The sequence below is a fragment of the Aquila chrysaetos genome, chromosome 25 (genome assembly GCF_900496995.4).
Source record: "Aquila chrysaetos chrysaetos chromosome 25, bAquChr1.4, whole genome shotgun sequence".
Lineage (NCBI taxonomy): Eukaryota > Metazoa > Chordata > Aves > Accipitriformes > Accipitridae > Aquila > Aquila chrysaetos.
Window position 1 is genome coordinate 15,898,116 of NC_044028.1, and position 18,503 is coordinate 15,916,618.

Consider the following 18,503-nt stretch of genomic DNA (forward strand, 5'->3'; position numbering starts at 1 on the left):
TGTTAATTGCTACTTTTACCTCAGTAGTTCCAGAACCAACAGAGAAGAACAAACAGGAAAATCAGGACTGGCAAAGTGCCACACTTAGGAAACACACATACTGCAATGGCTACCATAAGATGTCTGCAATTTTTTTTTTTTCATTTTTTTCTTTTCAAAGTGGAAATAATTCTACTAGATACAAATGGAGACCATAATATATGGCTAGTGCAACACGAGTGCTGGTTTTTAGAAGAAGGGGAAAACCCTTAAACTGACCAGAAAAGCCTTCATTTCTTTTGACTGTAGTAAGCAAAACTGACATGCATCCACAGCAGCAGCATAATTGAACTTAATAAGAGAGCTCTTAGCATAGCAATATAACCCTTAGAAGTGCAAAAGCAAAGATTATCTGATTTTTAAAGAAACTGGAACACTACTTATGTAATGAGAAAGATGGACACCTCTTATTATAACAAGAGATTTTTATGACTCACTTGTGTCTAATTATTTAGCTACTTGTTTTTATTTTATTGTATGCTTTTATTATCTTGTCCTTTATCATCTATTATTGCTAAGTTACATGCTTTGTATAAAATTTATAAGGAAACTGTATCTTCCTAAATTTGATCTCTTTAATTGCTTGTGTTTTAAAATTGTTTTAAATTGCTTCTTTTCATTAAAGACAGGGTTTTTACCTAGTACTCAGAGACAGTATCATGACCTCGTCATCCTTTTCAGCTGTCCCCAACAGGCCTCTACAATCCTCCAGAACCCTTTGTATCACAGTACCAGAAGTTTTTTGTGATACACATTTGGATACATTATGGCAAAAAAAGCACCTTCATATTTAGAATTGGTTTGGGTTTGGTAGCAGGGGAGGGGCTGCAGGGCCGGCTCCTGTGAGAAGCTGCTCGAAGCTCCCCCGGCTCCAAGTCGGACCCGCCACTGGCCAAGGCCAAGCCGGTCAGTGACGGCGGTAGCACCTCTGGGAGGACAGATTTAAGAAGGGGAACCTGCAGCAGGGGAGGAGATTGGAATGTGAGAGGAACCCCTGCGCAGATACCGAGGTCAGTGAAGGAGGAGGGGAGGAGGTGCGCCAGAGGAGGGGATGTCCCTGCAGCCCGCGGTGAGGCGGCAGGCTGTCCCCCCCCAGCCCACGGAGGGGAGCGGGGGAGCAGATGCCCACCTGCAGCCCGGGGAGAGAGGAGCCCACGCCAGAGCAGGGGGATGCCCCCCAAGATGGCCGGGACTCCATGGGAAAGCCCACGCTGGAGCAGTCTCTGCCTGAAGGACTGCAGCCCATAGAAAGGACTCACGCTGGAGAAGTTTGTGAAGGACTCTCTCCTGTGGGAGGGACCCCACAGTGGAGCAGGGAAGAGTGAGGAGTCCTGCCCCTGAGGAGGAAGGAGCAGCAGAGACAACGTGTGGAGAACTGATCCCAACCCCCATTCCCCGTCCTCCTGTGCTGCTGGGTGGGGGGAGGAGGTAGAGAAAACCGGGAGCGGGGTTGAGCCAGGAAGGAGGGAGGGGAAATTGTTTTAAGACTTGGTTTTACTTCTCATTATCCTGTTTTTTAATTTGATTGGGAACAAATTAAACTGGTTTTGGGAGTGAGCAAGCGGTCACATGGTGCTTTGTTGCCGGCTGGGCTTAAACCACAACAAGAATATAATAACATATTTAGGTTCCTACATAAACAAGTTTGCACATAATGAGATTTCAAGCAATGCTCAATTCCTTTTTTAAAACCCACTCAGGTTCTAACAAACATGCATATCTTAAGAAAGGCGGTTCTCTGGCTACAATGATACAGCACTTTGAGTTGATTTGAAGGCAAGAATACAACCACAAGGACCGAAACAATGGAAACGGGAAAACCTCAGGCTAACCACATTAAAAGGAAAACAAGAAAGAAGTGTTATCACCAAAAGTTGATTACATACTTTGCTGCAGTGAAATGTCAATTGCTGAAAACAAAACTATGCTCAAAGTGATCAAAGGGGCCAAACTACTTCACTGCATCATTCTGCCCATTTGAACCAGTATGTCCCAACAAGTACTGATTAATCATAGAATGGTTTGGGCTGGAAGACACCTTAAAGATCATCTAGTTCCAAGCCCCCTGCCATGGGCAGGGACACCTTCCACTAGACCGGGTTGCTCAAAGCCCCATCCAACCTGGCCTTGAACACTGCCAGGGATGGGGCAGCCACAACCTCTCTGGGCAACCTGTTCCAGTGCCTCACCACCCTCACAGTAAAGAATTTTTTCCTTGTATCTAATCTAAATCTACCCCCTTTCAATTTAAAACCACTACCCCTCATCCTATCACTACACTCCCTGACAAAGAGTCCCCCCCCGACCTTTCCGTAGCCCCCCTTTAAGCACTGGAAGGCTGCTGTAAAGTCTCCCCAGAGCCTTCTCTTCTCCAGGCTGAACAACCCCAACTCTCTCAGTCTGTCCTCATAGGAGATGGGCTCCAGCCCTCTGATCATCTTCGTGGCCCTCCTCTGGACCAAATCCAACAGGTCCGTGTCCTTCTTACGCTGGGAGGCCCAGAGCTGAATGCAGTACTGCAGGGGGGGTCTCATGAGAGCGGAGTAGCAGGGGAGAATCACCTCCCTCGACCTGCTGGTCATGCTGCTTCTGATGCAGCCCAGGATGCAGTTTACTGACTGAGGATGACAGATCATATCAACACCAAAGCTGACCGATTTGAAAGCATTTTTCAGTGGGAGGACTAAAAGATGGCTCCAGTATCAAAGAACATATGATTTTAGAATAAGGCTTTTACAAAGCAAAAGGATCTGTTTGTCTATTGTACCGCAGAGTGCTCTGTGCATTAGACTACAAGGTAAGCCCCTCGCCTGCTCCATCTGACAACTGGGCTTTATGGTTGATTTTTCCCACAGTGGCATAAGATCCTTAATAATCAGTTACAGCCAGAGATTCGAACTGAATCCAAGCGAAAGCAGCATTGTAAAACAGAAACAATGAAACAAAAACGTAAATCAAAAACTCCTGGGTAGGTATCAGGGATTGGAAAACAATAATGATGAAATAATCTGTTTTTATGTTGAGGACATTCACAGTGAAGCAAGTGTGCAAAACATGCAGTATGGACAATTTCGGTATTTGGCAAGAGTTCAATACTTGTAATGACCAGGGGAAACCCAATCGGTCTCCTGCAGAGGCAGCTGCAGACTAACATATTATCACGATGGCAACAGAGAAGAGGTCATCATGAAGTGAAGGAGCCATTTGGAGAGTGTCCTAAATTAAGGAGTGGGAAAAGGGGGTCTAATATCATGGAAAGATCAGGAGGATATCTAGATCCATTAATCTTCCTGCTGGGTCACTCTATGTGGCTCAATTCAAACTGCACTCTGGGACTTCCTTAGCATTTATATTGTTGCAGACTTAAAATGGATTATCACCATGTGGTAGATGACATTTTAGGTAGCTCATCTTCAATGTTGGAGGAAAGGACATTTAAGTAACTACTCACATACACAGTGGACTGTCTGCACTGGAGGTTGGTTTGGTTTGTTGGTTTTTTTTTTCAAATCCTAGAGCTTCACTGTAAAGTTTCATTGTAACAGAAGATAATATTTCATCAAATTATTTCCTGTGACACTGATCAAAGACAACCACCCAGTAGCATGACTTGAAACTGATGCTTCAATATCTTTTCCCACCAAAAAAGCAAGACTGTAAGCTCTGCAGTCAAGGACTGCGTAGACTATGCTGCATCCCAAGGCAAAGTGTTAGAGATTTCACAAATTCGAAGATGAAAGATTATTCTGAAACCAGTGTTTAATACTATATTCTACATTTTCATACAGGGACTGTTTACAGGATCTTCATTTACTATCAAATTCATTTGCTTAACAAAATATCTGCATAATATTGCATAATTGTTAATTTAGGAAAAATTACTAATTGTGAAAAATGTGGATTTTTTGCCAGGGCAAAGATATCAATATTGGCTCTGACAAAGACTATCAAGCCTTTTTCCTGGATCGGTGCCATTCAACATTGTCTAATTTCTCTCTCCCCAAACGATAAAATGTCAATCCTCTACAACATATGGTGAAAAACAAACCAGACATCCAAGACCTATCTAACAAAACAACAACGTTAAAACATAAAAGCAGAAACTCAGGAACTGGCTATCCAGAGGAAGAATAATGCCTATTCGTCAGCCAAACTACTTTTGTGAAAGACAACTATCTTTATACAATGGACAGACGCACAAAAGATACGTTTTTTCAAGACAACAAGACAATTACCCAACATTTTATTTTGAAATCCAGGGCTCTGTTATGTAGTTTTTAACACAAGTACAACTGTCCAATACAACTGCATCTTCTTCCACCTGTACACAGGTGTTCTCCCACCTTCTTTACAACTGCTTTAACTATTAGAATACTTTGATCTGAAATAGTAGCACTTCCTCAATTAAACCTTCTCCTACCACATTTTCACATACTCACACCTTCAAAACAGTATGCATTTAGAGTTGAAATTTTCAACACCACGTTTGAGTTTCCTCAATTTCTCAGGAAAAAATATGCATTCTCAGGCTGGCTTCTTATTGTTCTGATCATACAATATTTGCTCACGTCTAATACAGAGCCTGAACTCAGAGACAATAAAATCCCTAGAAAACCTTTGGAACCAGCAATCAGAAGAGCAAGATCTAATGAGTGTCCTCACCACGAAAAGTATGTCAGCATGTATTCACACTTTATCAGATTCTAAAACATCCAATTGAAAGGTGATTAATAAATACCCAAAAGTAAAGGAAAAGTTTGAAATCAGAACTAGCACCATGACAGACTCAAGAGCAATGAACAACAAAACACAGCAGAAAGCTGAGATTCACTAACTCCAGCTCTCACTAGCATTTGTTTAACGATCAGAAGCTTAAAAAATATCAATTGCTTGAAACATATTCTAGATTGTTTCCTTGCAATTCCTTTTTTTGGAATCATAACCTCTTCTTTTTGTACCCTAAATCTTCTTGGTCAGGGGTTGTACACTGGAGGGCTGAAACCAAGTGTGTTGCAAACTGAGAAAATCTGTATATTTTTTACAGTGTTTGTAATGCTGGTCACAAGCAGCTGCATCTGGCCCGACAGTCATCATTATGCCATTTATCTTAAAAGTGATTTAGTTTCGCATGTTTGCCCTTTAACACAATCCAAGACTTTCAGCTCAACCTGCTGTAACAATATTCCCTTACGCCTTTTTATCTGAAGCAGAGAGGCAATTATTTTAATGGATATGAGTTTGCTTGGTCATTTTTACAAAATCTCCCTGACTGACTGCAGTCAGTCTCCCACTGACAGACACTCCCAATTTGTGGCATAGTGTTTCCCACTCGAGGCAATTATCTTAATTTTAGGGCACTGAATTGCACAGGTAGCTACTACGGCATCTGTCAATCTAGAATAGTATATTTACCTTGTTCCTTTCAGGGTATTAGCTGCAGTAACATCTTGCTGTTTGGAAACACGGGATTTTAGAACTGCATCCAAAGTTGCAAAATGTTCTGGATTTTTTAACTGGCTTTGAGAAAACTGTCATAGAGCTTTAGATTTGTGTATGTTTGTCTTACATTAGAGACACTTCAAACAACTTTTAAATTTCTGAAAGATACATACTTGCAAAATACTTAACAGTTTCTTTCCCCTTGAAAAGATCCAAATAGTTAATACCTCATAACACACCTCAGAAACTATCTTGAATTTCTGAATATTCATTAAAAACTGCACTTGTAAACATTCTTACTTCTGGACAGGTTCTCTGCAAAGTACAAAATCTGGAGCAGAAGAGTAGAGACATTAAACTACACCTACTTGGCAAAAAATAGTATTTCAAAGTATGACGAGCATATTTTTGGCATTTGATGTTGCTTGATACCTAACTGTAATCCATACTGTGAGTCAAATATGACCGCTTCTTTGTGCTCTTCAGAATGTTACACGTGCTTCCGTGCTGCTGTTATATACCATTGTAAATCCCAGCATCCCAAAAGTGTTTTCCCATGTCAGGTAAGATTTCCTTTCAGTTTACAGTCATTTTTCAGTGCATCAACTTAGAGGGGACAGATAAAATTAACTCATTTGCAGTAAGTTGCAATTTCTGGCACATTAAATTTTAGCGAAATAATACAGTTATGAAGGGAAAGTGTAATAAATACTGATAGAGAACTTCATAAATGGTTTCCTGTTTAACATAAAAGCATACATTCAGTATAGGTGACAAAAACCAGTATCTATTAATAATATATTCAAGAATACACAACATAAAGTTTCAGTAATGGCATTATGTTTTCAAGAAAGAGGATTTTCGCTGCAAAATAATTACGGGCACTGAAAAATTCAATTATTTAATTAAAAGAATTAAACTACTCATAAAAAAGCAGAACTAAGCAAAGAATTAAAAACAAAGAGCAACAATAAAAACTAATACTTCTCATTAGTGACTTGGGAAAAGATCCTCAGAGAGAGGAGCCTTCTGCTCTCAGGAAATATTACAGCTCAAATTCTGCATAATCAAGTCACCAGAAGTTCTGCCACAGATGTAAAAGATTTCACAATCAAGACCATAAACAGTCAGGCCACATAATAGTCTGTTTGTTACTCTTAAGCACTGTCCATTCACTTGTTTCCTGACTCTTCAGTTTTACTTGCACGCTACTTCTACGAAGGTGCATAAGGCAACAGCATCCCCAGTCTCCCACATGAAACGGGAAGAAGTCAAGATCCAAGAAATCAGTAGAGAGAGTTCCGGCAGATGCACAAAATAAACACATTTAAAAGGAAAACATTTTTCAGCTACTTTATTTCTCTCAAGCTGCAGTATTATAGATCAATCTTAATTAGGGAAGATTCAACTTTTTCAGACTAATACACCTTTCAGACAACTGTATGCCTAACGTAGCCATGCCTTCCATAACTGTAAATAATATTTCTTCTAGTGGCCAGCACTACGAGCTCTATCTTTACAGTATGTAATGCTTATGATTAGATTTAAAAAATCAGATAATTCTATTTCAAAGCTACAGCATGATAAATTAGCGATGGTGAATTATTTAACTTACCCATTGGTCTCTTCTGTCCTGTATTTCCAGCTAGCTCTACTTCCCCCACTGCAAGTGAATACTGAACAGTTCTTCTGGTCTTAAACGAAGCTTACCTGTCTGTGCAAAGTGAGACCAAGGATACTATTTCCATTAAATTCCTCCTAAAAACTAGGCAAAAAACCTGGTAAAGCCAGCATATATGTAGGGCTGGTGGAGAAGCAGTAGGTCCCCCAGAAAGCAATAAAAAATACTGGAAGAGAGACTGACTGGGCATACCAGAGGGAGAGACAGTTTGGAAAGAATGAGATAAGATTCTTCAGAAAAGACTTAAGAGCATATACTAAGAAGAAAAAAATGAGATGAAGGAAAAAACAGCAAAAGCAGGAAGAGAAGTAAGAGGAGAAGGGGAACAGAAAAAGTACACAAACTTCCATCAGAGATGACACAGGTACGAGCTGATCCTGCCCTGGGCAGAAAGACTGACTATGTGAGTGACTGAGTCCCCTTTGGCCTTGCTACTCCATGTTTAACTTCAAAGGTGCTTTGTGTAGGACTGCAGCTTGGAAGTAAGGAGACACTTCAAAAAACACCAGCATTGGCACCCACGGCCTAAGGACATAACATTCTCCCTCCTTTAAGCAAGTCAGCGGTGCATGTTAGTAAGGGATTACATATGTATAGAGTGTGTAGGCATCACTAAAATAATTCACAATGCTGTGAATTGGACCTTCTAATCCTACATGCGTATTCATATTCTATACTGAAAATGTATCACATTATGCATCCAAGAATTAACAATCCCACTCTCTTCCTCGACACTTGACTCCTGTCAGTATTTCTGTCATTTAAGGATAGCCTTTCATTAAAACCAGAAAAGCATTCTCATCACATCAAGGACACCAAGTACTTCAATTACAAGAACTATAAAAATCATCAATGTACTGTGAATTTTATTCATTACGTTTGTCAGCTATATTACTGATACTCAGTTAAATACTAATAGAAAAAAGAAATATAGTCTTGACACTATAAACACAGCCTTCATTTTAGGAATTGCCAAATCCTTTGTCTAATGTATTTACCAGAAGAATAAATTGTAAATGAAACTTGGGTAGCCAAGCCTTTAAAGCCTACATAAGATAGTAGATCTGGACTATAATCAGAAATCCTACATAAAAATAGTTTCCCAAAAACTCAGTAACTCAAAATCATTGAAGTAAAAGAGAATAACATAAATTAAAAATACCACAGTTTGAGTTCTTCTAAATCGCTACTGCTATCATGATAACCAGAACATGTGATACCATGGTTTTAGTTCCTAAAAACTAAACGATCTATTGAGATACGCATTGAAAATTCACACACACACCCTACTACTCTTCCCAATACATATTTTCTCAAGCAGCTGTGACTATTTGGTCACTAAAAAACAATTACTTGATGATGAGGACTAACTCCATTTTAGACTGTATTACATCCATAATCATCAATCTCTACCACAGAATGACAAAATCTTGTTTCTACTTTTATAGCCCATACATACAATTGTTTTCACACTTCTAAATGACAAATGAAACATACAGTATCTTTCCTCTCTTAGGTATCACCAAGTCTATAGTGAGAAGTGAAGCAAGGGACTTAACATTACTGGGACACCATCTTCAGCGTCTGTTGCATTTTATGATCCAATTCCTCTTGAATAAGCTGAATTTTATTTAAAGCGAAAAAACAGTCATCACTAAGCTACTTAAGACTACGCCACATTTGCAATTCAGAGAGTAGATAAACAAAAGCTGCAGATTTGGACAAGATCTTTCACACTTCGCTGATGTGAATCACTCCAGAGTCAAACTCGAGACCACATTCGTTCACCATCTGCGTGAACCACGTTAAGTTGGCAGCACAACGTCCAACAGCCACATTACAAATTTTGGAAACGCAGAACGCGTGCCACTCACACTGCAAAACCATGCCTCTGCTGAAGAGTGGCAGTTCTAGCTGGAACTGCCTGTACGGTTTAAATGCATATAGCTGTGCTTCACCTGTAGTGAACACACATATAGGTAACACTGATACTTTCTTTCCTGACGGAGGCGTACAGAGGAAGATTATATGACGACTCACCTAGCCTATAAAACAAGTAAATACCGATGACTTACAGGCAAGTAGTTTCCCAGCAGCTAAATATCTGCACTCTTTTCACCAGTAACTCATCTGAAACCCGACTGGCCATTTTTCTTGTTCTTCCTTCTATTTCGCGAGCCACCTCCCGCGCCAGCGTTTTCCCCCAGCACCTTCCACGCTGTTTTGCGGGAGGAAAGCGCAGCCCGCCGCCGTGCTGCCGCTCGGCCCCCCCCGGCGCGCCCCTGCCCGGCCCCGCCGCACGGCCACGGCCGCTCCAGCCCCCTTGACCAGCGCCGCGCCCCGCCGCCCCCGGCTCTCACCGCAGCCCCTGGTCCCCGAGAGCCGCCCCCCCCCCCACCCCGCCCCGTCCGTCCGTCCGTCCGTTCGTTCGTCCGTCCGCGGACGCTCCGCGGACGCGCAACCCTCCGCCCGGGCCGCCCCGGAAACTTTCCGGCCGCGGCGACCGGCGGCAGCGGGAGCGCCTCCTTCCCGGGGGGAGGCCGGGCGGGGCGGAGCGGAGCGGGTTTCGGCCGCGGCCCCCGCCGCCCCGCACCTGCCGGGATGCCCCGCACCTGCCGGGATGCCCCGCGCCGAGCGACCCCGCTGTGTCCCCCCCCCCCCCCAGCCCCCCCGCACCCCCGGCCGAAACTCACCATAAAGAGGCGAGCGGAGGCGAAGGGTGGCGGCGGCTCTCCCGTCCGGAGCGAGCGGCCCCGCCAGGCAAGTGGCAGCGGGACGCGGCTCCCCGCCGCCGCCCTCACCGCCGCATGCCGCGCCCCCCCGCCGCCGCCGCCGCCGCCCGGCTCCCCCCGGGCTCGCCGCGAACCGGCAGCGGGGCGCCCGGCCCGCCCGCGGGCTCCGCGGGCAGCGGCGAGACCCCGGGGGCCGTCCCCGCCGCGGCGCGGGCGGAGGTGGAGGGGGGCGAGCGGGCGGGCGGGCGGGTGGCTTCCCGCTCTGCTCCGCTCCGCTCGGCTCGGCCGCGGCCGGCGGGAGCCCCGCACCGGCCGGACAGGGACCTTCCCGGGGGCGGAGGCGCTGCCGCTCTCCAGCCGGCGCGGAAAGTGGCTCCGGAGCGGGCGGGCGGGCGGAGGTGACCTTCAAGCCCGGCGGGGCGGGCGGGGGTGGGGGGAGAGCGGCGGGGGGGCCGTTGCGCCGAGGGAGGCGGCGGCGGCGGCACCCAGCCGCGCGGGAGCGGCGGCGGAGGCCGGGCGGCGAAATGCGGCGGGGCGGCGGAGGCGCGGAGCCCCCGCCGGCGCCGGGCGGGGGAGCGGGTCTCCCCGGCAGGCGGAAGGCACGCCCGCGCCCGGGATTGGCGGCCGCGCGGCGGCGCCCGGGCACCCCGCGGGGCCCCGGAGGCGCGGCCCCCCCCCGCGCCGCCCCGCATCACCTGCCGCCGCCGCGCACCGAAGGCAGCCGGGGGCGGGGCGGGCCCGCGGCCGGGCGCTCCGCCGAGGCGGAACCTCCCCGATTCACCGGCGGCGCGGTCGCAACTTTTCGCCCTCGGCGGAGCGGCGGCCCCCGGGGGTCGTCCCGGAGAGCCGTGTGCCTCCCCGGCGGGACCGGGCGGGGGCCGTCGCGCCCGGGTGCGGGAGGCGGAGAAGTAAATACACACCCGCAAAGTGGCACTCGGGAAATTGCCGATTCAAACGATGCCCTTGGCGATACTCGGGCACCTCCGCCTGCTTCCTCCCCTTCCTCTTGCCCAAAGGAAACCGCATCGTACAAGAATTGTAAAGCTCGGCTAACGAGAAGAGCGTCGCGGCATCCCTAAACGCATGAATTACTGTTAAATCAGGCTGGCAGCAGCTATTTAAGAGAAAGTTTGGGAAAAAATAAACATCGAGACCTGCCAGAACGCTGCCTTGTCCTTTGCAACACATGAGGTATGAATTCGGTAACGATCAAACGGCGTCGTGCCGCTCAGCCTTCAATTACAACAAATTAATGCCTCTCAGATTTAATTCAACGTGTAAACTTGTACCAATCGCGTATGGGTAGTCTGAGCATAAGATAGATGTGCTACCCCTGTGGTTTAGGAGTAGGGAGTTGGTTTAAGTGTACAGATAGCAAATGAAAACCAGTAATAACACAGGTGATAACGAGAAAGCAGGCTTGAAATCGTAAGCGTATGAGTCCTTAAAAAAACTTTACATGAATAATCTCCCTATAAATTCTTTCATCTGTGCAGAAAATAAATACAGCCACAGCATTCTTAAGTTCAACTGTAGTTCGCACATGTATCACATACAGAAGCATCTCAAAAGCACCGTATCTATATCCCAATGCCTCTACGCATGGCTTTGGGGCTTGGCCTATTTCTTTTGCTATTTTAAGGCCCAAGGTGTGATCCTGGATCCCCTAAATGCATAACTCAGTGGAACAACTCGTGAATGTACCTTGACCAAGTCACACCAGTTTATGGAGCTGGGTCGTTTCACACAGTAAGTTCAGAATTTATTATTCCTCATCAAACATGAAGCAGTGTTAAACTAATGGCTGGAAACCTTTAGCTCTACCTTGTTTAAATCTGTCAGATTACTGAGAGGTATAATGTTAGTCAGACATTCATTTTCAGGATTGAAATTTATCAAGTTACTACAAGTGATTCTCTCAAAATATAAGTCCAACTCTGCAGGCCAATCCCTATTAAGTTAGTAGAAAGATCCCAGGATGGATCTTTAAATCCACCCGGTGAGTTTCCTTCATTTCTTATTTCAGCCCTCCAGTTCACTCTGAAATCAACACAAAGGCGGCTATGGGAGGCTTATGTACCCAACACATGTAAATTGGAGGTCAAAACATTATGCTAAAGTTCTTTAAACAACTACAGAATGATTTTACCGCAGGTAACTTTGGTTATTCTTTGCAGTAGACGATATCTAAACCCATGTTTACTAATCTGTTTATGAGAATGTGATAGTAGTAGAAGCTTAGTGAGTATAAATTAAACACAATGCTGGCAAAATTTCTTCAGCTCTTCCTTAATTTGTATGTTTAAGCCCCCTTATGAGAAAATAATTCTCAACATTCTGATTAAATATTACTGACTACTTTGATAGGCTTGTCATACGGCCAAATACCTTCTACTTCGTCAGCACTTTCATTAAGACTGAACTGATTAAAAAAACTGAAAGACAGTCTTCCATGTACAAAATTTCTACCCTTTAATGATATATGCTCAGGCAATCTGAGGCAGACTTTCTTCCTAGTGAAATTTTTTGCCATTAAATTCTTCAGGGTAAATCCCAGCTCACATAGAGCTTAACCACTGAGTGATTCAGAGTCACAGTAGATTCTCTTGCCCATACGCTCAAAGACCCTTGCACAGGACCATGCAGCCCTAGGTTTATGAAACAGAGCAAGAAAGAAAGGGCCCTCCCAGATGAGGCAGCCTGTAATTCCTTTCTCTTCTCCGTATATGTGATTTTCAGGGTGGCACCAAGGATCAGATTTGCAAAGATTTTTAGGTATCTCGATTTCTTTCAAAATCTGACCTGTAGTCTTTCAATATTCACTCACCTATCTGTAGAACACTGGCAGTATTTCTCTACCCAGCTGGCAGTCTCAAGAATGAAGAATTAAAAGCTATTTTAAGGTGCTAAAATAATAAACACGTAAAGCTCATGCAAATAACGTGAGCTATACCAAAATCCTTCATTAAAGAACACAGAAATCTCACAAACTGGAATTAATAAAAAGTTATCTTTAAGCATTTGAGCATTCCTGTTGAGTAGTGAATACTCACTGGAGTATTAAGGACCACTCACAGGATTAAAAATAAATCATGTCCAGGTGTTTGTTAGTTTCGTCTGCCCTTGATTACAGAAACACGTATGTATTAAATGACTAGCTCAGAGCTTGTCTTTTGGAGTCTCAACACCAACATATTCTCCTTTTGTAAAAATACTGTCAAAAAGTTTCTCTTGGGTCATTTTTCATATCTGCTTTCCCTTTGTTCCCTTCACATGAAAGAACTTTGAACTGCAAGTCTTATCTTTCTTAAAAGAACTCCATCCTCAAAAGGTTGCCATCATTATTATACATAGGCTCCCAGCTGAGGTTAAAGTTTGGGTTTGGTCAGTGGCTATAAGAACAAATAATTGTTTATTAGAAGGTACAACAGATAAATTATGGGCAGAGAAATAGAAGCCAACAGAGGCAGCATCATATTCATACATGGGTCAGTGGCACAGCAGAGAACAGCACCCAGATATTCTGTTTTCTGTTCCAGAGCTCCAGGCATTAAAATATTTTCTTTCCTAAACATGATGTATCAAAATGTACCTGCCTGTATATCTCTTGGACAGTAACCGCCTTCAGAAAGGTATCTTGCTATTTGTCTTTATAATATACAGTACATGTAAAGCACTTGATAAAAAATAATGTCGGCTATACTACCCTAAAGTCATAATTGCATGAAGCCACAATTCACAGTAATTTCTGTAGGAAATGTTTACAAAGAAAATACACAAATTTAAATATAATTGTCTAGTCATGCACTTAAACAAGTTGGCTTCAGAAGGAGACATTTTCCAATTTAAAAGAAATTATCAATAGCAATAAAATAAAATAAATGGCAGGTAATGAAAGGCTCTGTTGAAACACAATGTTTTGAACAAATTCCCAGTCAGGGATTATTTCTTAAATATTTTAACAAATTTCTTTTCTGAATAAAAACCTGTTTCAGGTTTTCTTAAAATTTGAAACATTTTTCCCTTTCAAGTAAAATGTTGTCAGAGTTTATTTCCAGATTCTTTTTTTTTTTTTTTTTTTAAGATTGTATTGGAAATAAAACTGGTGTGCGATTATTCTAATCAAGAGACACCTAGATTTTTATGAAAAACAACAGGTTTTGCACCTTTTGCAAGAAAGCAGCTGGTCAGCAAAGGAAAAGCTGTTCTTGTTTTCTTGGCTGCTGAATTCTGGAATAGATGGAATGTCTTGGAGTAGAAGACTCACGCTGCAAAACTCAGAGCTTGTGGAGTGCAAGGTGGAGCAGACACATCCTGAAGATCAAAGGGAGCTGCCAGTAAGGAGCACACCACAAAGGCAAGCCTCAGCGTGGCTGTGCAAAACTTACTCAACCCAATAAACTACTTTAAGTTGCTGGACTAAAAAACAATACTTGAAGAAAGGGTTACTAAAGGAAATTATTCAAGGAGCAGAAGTTTCCCCAGCTTTACTGAAATATTTTTGTTTTCCTGCCTCTGCTTTCATGTACCAGCTTGATCTTCGGAGGCTGCAGTGATGAAGGTTCCTCCAGCTTCCATCTAGGCCATCTGTTTTGTCTGCTGTCAGCCTCTTTAGGTCTTCACACTCATTGTGGACATACACGCAAAACTTTTATTGGCCCTTCTCCCATCCATTTTTGCAAAACAGACAATTAGCATCCTTACTTTCACTACCCAGACCATATAGCCTTCTCCTTATGAACACTCTTCAATGGTATCTGGGCCAATAAAGTAACTGCAAATGCTACAGGATTAAATTCTGTACTGAGAAATATTTGGGAGGAGCACTGGCAGCAGAAAGTCTGTGATTTGCTTCCAACCATCTGATCAGCAGCAGGAGGCAAGAAGATAGTCTTTCTTCTCTGTGTAACTTTTGAAACAAGATCGGCTTTCTCCTCTGCATAACTTTTGAAACACAGGGTTAAGCAGCTTATAGCAGATTGCCTGTTGGTTAAAGAAGTGTTACTCACAACAGAACTTGAGCTATGAATTGCCCAACACTACCTAAACTGTATTTCAGACTGAGAACACCAACCCATGTGTAACACGTGAAACCAAATGGGCATGTATGCACAATGAAACATCGTTAGGTTCAGTGCCTAGTGTCTTGTCTTTAGAGCTAATTTGTTGTCCAATACTGCAGTTATATGGGGTAAATAGATTAAGTGATGATTACTGCGGTAGAAGAAAAAAAAGGTTTCATTGCTTCTAAAAAAAAAAAAGATAATAAAGAAAATAGATCTATGAAAAATATGAAATAGATCTAAAGAAAATAGAACTGTGGTATGTGGGAGATGAACTGGAGGGAAAAGATAATGATTTCTTAGACAAAATAATTGTTCCTAACAGCAGACTAAGTAAATGCTGCCAATGCTGTAACAAAAGAAAAAAAATCAAGAGAGAAGTAGTAAAAAATTTATTTGAAGTCTTCAGAACATAAAAGATTCCATGTATTTGTAACAATGATATAAATAGTACATACATATTTAAAGCTTTAAAAATTCATAATGTATTTGCAGCAAAGAACATCTATAACACATCCACAACCACTGCAAATGTATTCCTTCATTTTAAGGGCTGTTCACTTCATTACCAATGGTAAGTGAACACATAAGCCATTTGCAGTGAAATATGCAAGCTTAAAGAAAAGTAAATCCATTTGTGGTGATTGCTGATGTATTACAAATTTCAGTGCCATAAACACTTCATGAATCATCTTCAAAGTAATTATGCATTGGTATATACTTTGGTAATAGTCCATTGATAGTTAACCCTTCACACATTATCAGGAAGTGTAGCCTTGAATGATTTGCAGAAAGATAGTATCTTGATTCTTGAAATTCATGATAAAACAGAAATCCTGCCTCAGGGCACAAACTTAAGGAAATGGACAAATCAACTTTCACACATAAAACATGAAGAAAAGTGTACCATTCTGTACACATACCGTTCTGATGGTGGTGTTTTTCTAGTTTAACGTCAGATTTCTTAAGCACTTTTTAATTCTTGACAATTTATAGCATCTTGAGCACTTATTTTCTGGGTGATGTGTTGAAAGGAGTTGAATAAGGACAATGATGATAGCTTTGGAGTTTTGGTTAGATTGAATTTGTCACTTGTTTGTGCTTTGTAGAGTAAGGATTATTTGCTAGGTATCAAATACTGGAGTCTGAATAGTTCAATGCTTTTGTCTTGATGTCAGAAGGAGTTAAACTAGTGTTGCTGTGTTGCTGTTCATATAGCTCTACTTAAGAAAATAATTCTGGGACATTTGACCCAAATTTTTAAGTTACTTTTACATTTAGGTTTCAGATTTCAGTCACAATGAGTAAAATTAACTATACTGTCACGTAGATTTAACATCTGCTTAATTAGAAATTTATAGTTATTTAGTAGAATCTTTAAGTAGAAAGATAATACTTCTATTTTTAATGCCCTGATAGCAGTATCTTCATGTGCTTATATCTAAATATCTATAAATTAGAGAGTTTCCAACTTAATTTTCTGCGATAAAATGTTAATCTGTTTCATTTCTCCAGGGAGTTGTTATTCTGAAATACCATTTTTCTCTCCCCTGACTTTGACTTATAGCATATGTAAAATTTCTCTTGAAGAAACATCTCAAAGAAACAACTGCATGCCCAACTCATCAGCATCTACTGATTTTTATCTCTGTGCTTTATCTCCAAGCTATTTTGAGAGCACCTTGGGATTGAAGACTGTTCAGATAGAGCTGATAGCTTATTGCTTTATATGTGGAAAAAAGGTCAAGCTGGTTTAACTGACCTTTCTTGTAGGAAAATTACAGGTTTGCATGTTGTCTTTTTGTTATCCTATGTGGATGGATTGGTTCACAGATTAAACATTATCAGGTTCTGTGCTTCCCTTTCTATTTTCATTTCCATTTATATTTAGGCAGGGCTACGAAAGTGTTGAAAAGAATTGTTAAAAGCAATTATGTAAGCATTTTTTCTTTAAGTTTGGGACATTTGCAAGGGAGGAGGCATGCCCTGCTGCTTAAAGAACCAGAGCAGGACTCCAGGAAATTTTAAGCCAATTCCATCTCCATCTGACTCCCAGGGATGCCACTGTCACAAACCACATGCCACTTCCCCTTTCTCTTCAGCTCTCAAATGGTTTTCTTCCCTGTAAAATGAGAACAATGATCCTGACTTTCTTTGTAAAAGAGCTACTAGACTATGTAGCTGTAAACACATGGCCAGGCTACTGAGGAGTCCTGTACTGGCCTGTATGGACCGTGCTGCTTGGTTCAAGGAGTATGCTCTTCTTTCTTAAGCAAAATAAATACTGCATATGCTACAGAAAGGCTTTGTAGTTCTTGTCATAAATATGGGTACCTTGACAGACTAGAGGGCATACTCATCTCCTCAATACCTAGGTTATAATTCATGGGGAAAGCAGATGAACTGGAGAGCCTAGTTAAGCAATTTTAGAAGATATTTAGCGTATATTTGGTGCTGTGATATGTTGTCTTTAATTCCTGCATTGCCATAGCAGGATTCAGAGCAATTGAAGGACTGACAGGTTTAATGGTTTCTTCAAGTGCAACTTCTTTTGATTATGCCATAATTAATAAAATTTTTAATATAAAATCATTTGTACAGGTTCGGAAGTACTTTTTCCATACTTGCAGATTATGCTGTTTACTCTTTCTAGAGCTGTCTGAACAAATTGGCATCCATGACATCTTCAGCATGTGCTAATATTTTCATCACAACCTCTAACTTTTCACCTTACGTTTGGGGAGCTAATTGATTGACACCTGCATTTACATATATGCAAAATTTGAAATTCTTATTTGAAGTACTGATTGAAATACTCAAGCTCAAAGACAGAATTTGAAAAAATCTTTCATGAGAACTACTTGATTCTCCATGCTCCAAAATATGAGTTTCTAGCTAGCCTTTGTAGTTCATGCATTACTGGATTTTAAAATTATCACCTGCCCCTCAGCCTACCAGTATTTTGGCATTACTCCAGAATTGAAGATAGTAAATCCTGGAGTGTGGACTAATGTAACTGACAACCACTTGCCTAACATCACGCTTGTTTCTATGTTTGACAGCAGAGAAAGGATTTAAAACAGTTTCATCAACAACAAACACAGAGAAGCTATTGTTTAGCTAAGAGAAAGAGAAAGAAATTCCCTGGAAATGATGAAATATTTTCCAAAACATTTAGCTATGGATCCATGTTGCTTTAGATAGAGAATCAAGCTGAAAAGTAGTCCATTATAAATAACAAATAACAAAGGAAAAAACCTGCAGAGGTGTATTTACTCACTTTTAAGGGTAGAGAGTCCCAGAAAATCCAAGAGCTGCAGAAAGTCAGATCTGCCACAATCTCTGACTACATGTCTTTGGGAATTAAACTACAGTTATAGAAATAGGTAATTTCTTTCTAGTATTTTTATTGCTAATGTATTCACATCTCTGCTCTTATATGCGGAATATATATTAGATTCATAAAAATGAATTGAAATTTACTATTTCCTGGATTATCTTATTCCAGTTAAATCCTTGATTCATAAGGCAATTGCTGAAGATAAATAG

General features: G+C 42.0%; 1 protein-coding gene across 9 annotated transcripts in view; it reads right to left on the bottom strand.

The window, feature by feature from the left end:
• The window catches only part of RBFOX1 (RNA binding fox-1 homolog 1), a 1,358,224-nt gene that overhangs the window by 941,353 nt on the left and 398,368 nt on the right, over positions 1 to 18,503 (bottom strand). Inside the window, exon 1 of one of the 9 annotated variants that reach the window (XM_030002538.1) lies at positions 9,853 to 9,965. The exons of 7 other annotated variants lie outside the window; for them this stretch is intronic. In XM_030002538.1, coding sequence (XP_029858398.1) covers positions 9,853 to 9,855 — 3 coding nt within the window. In that variant the 5' untranslated portion in view covers positions 9,856 to 9,965. Of the gene's footprint in view, positions 1 to 9,852; positions 9,966 to 18,503 lie in introns of those variants that run through there. One more of the 9 variants, XM_030002533.1, reaches the window with a different exon arrangement.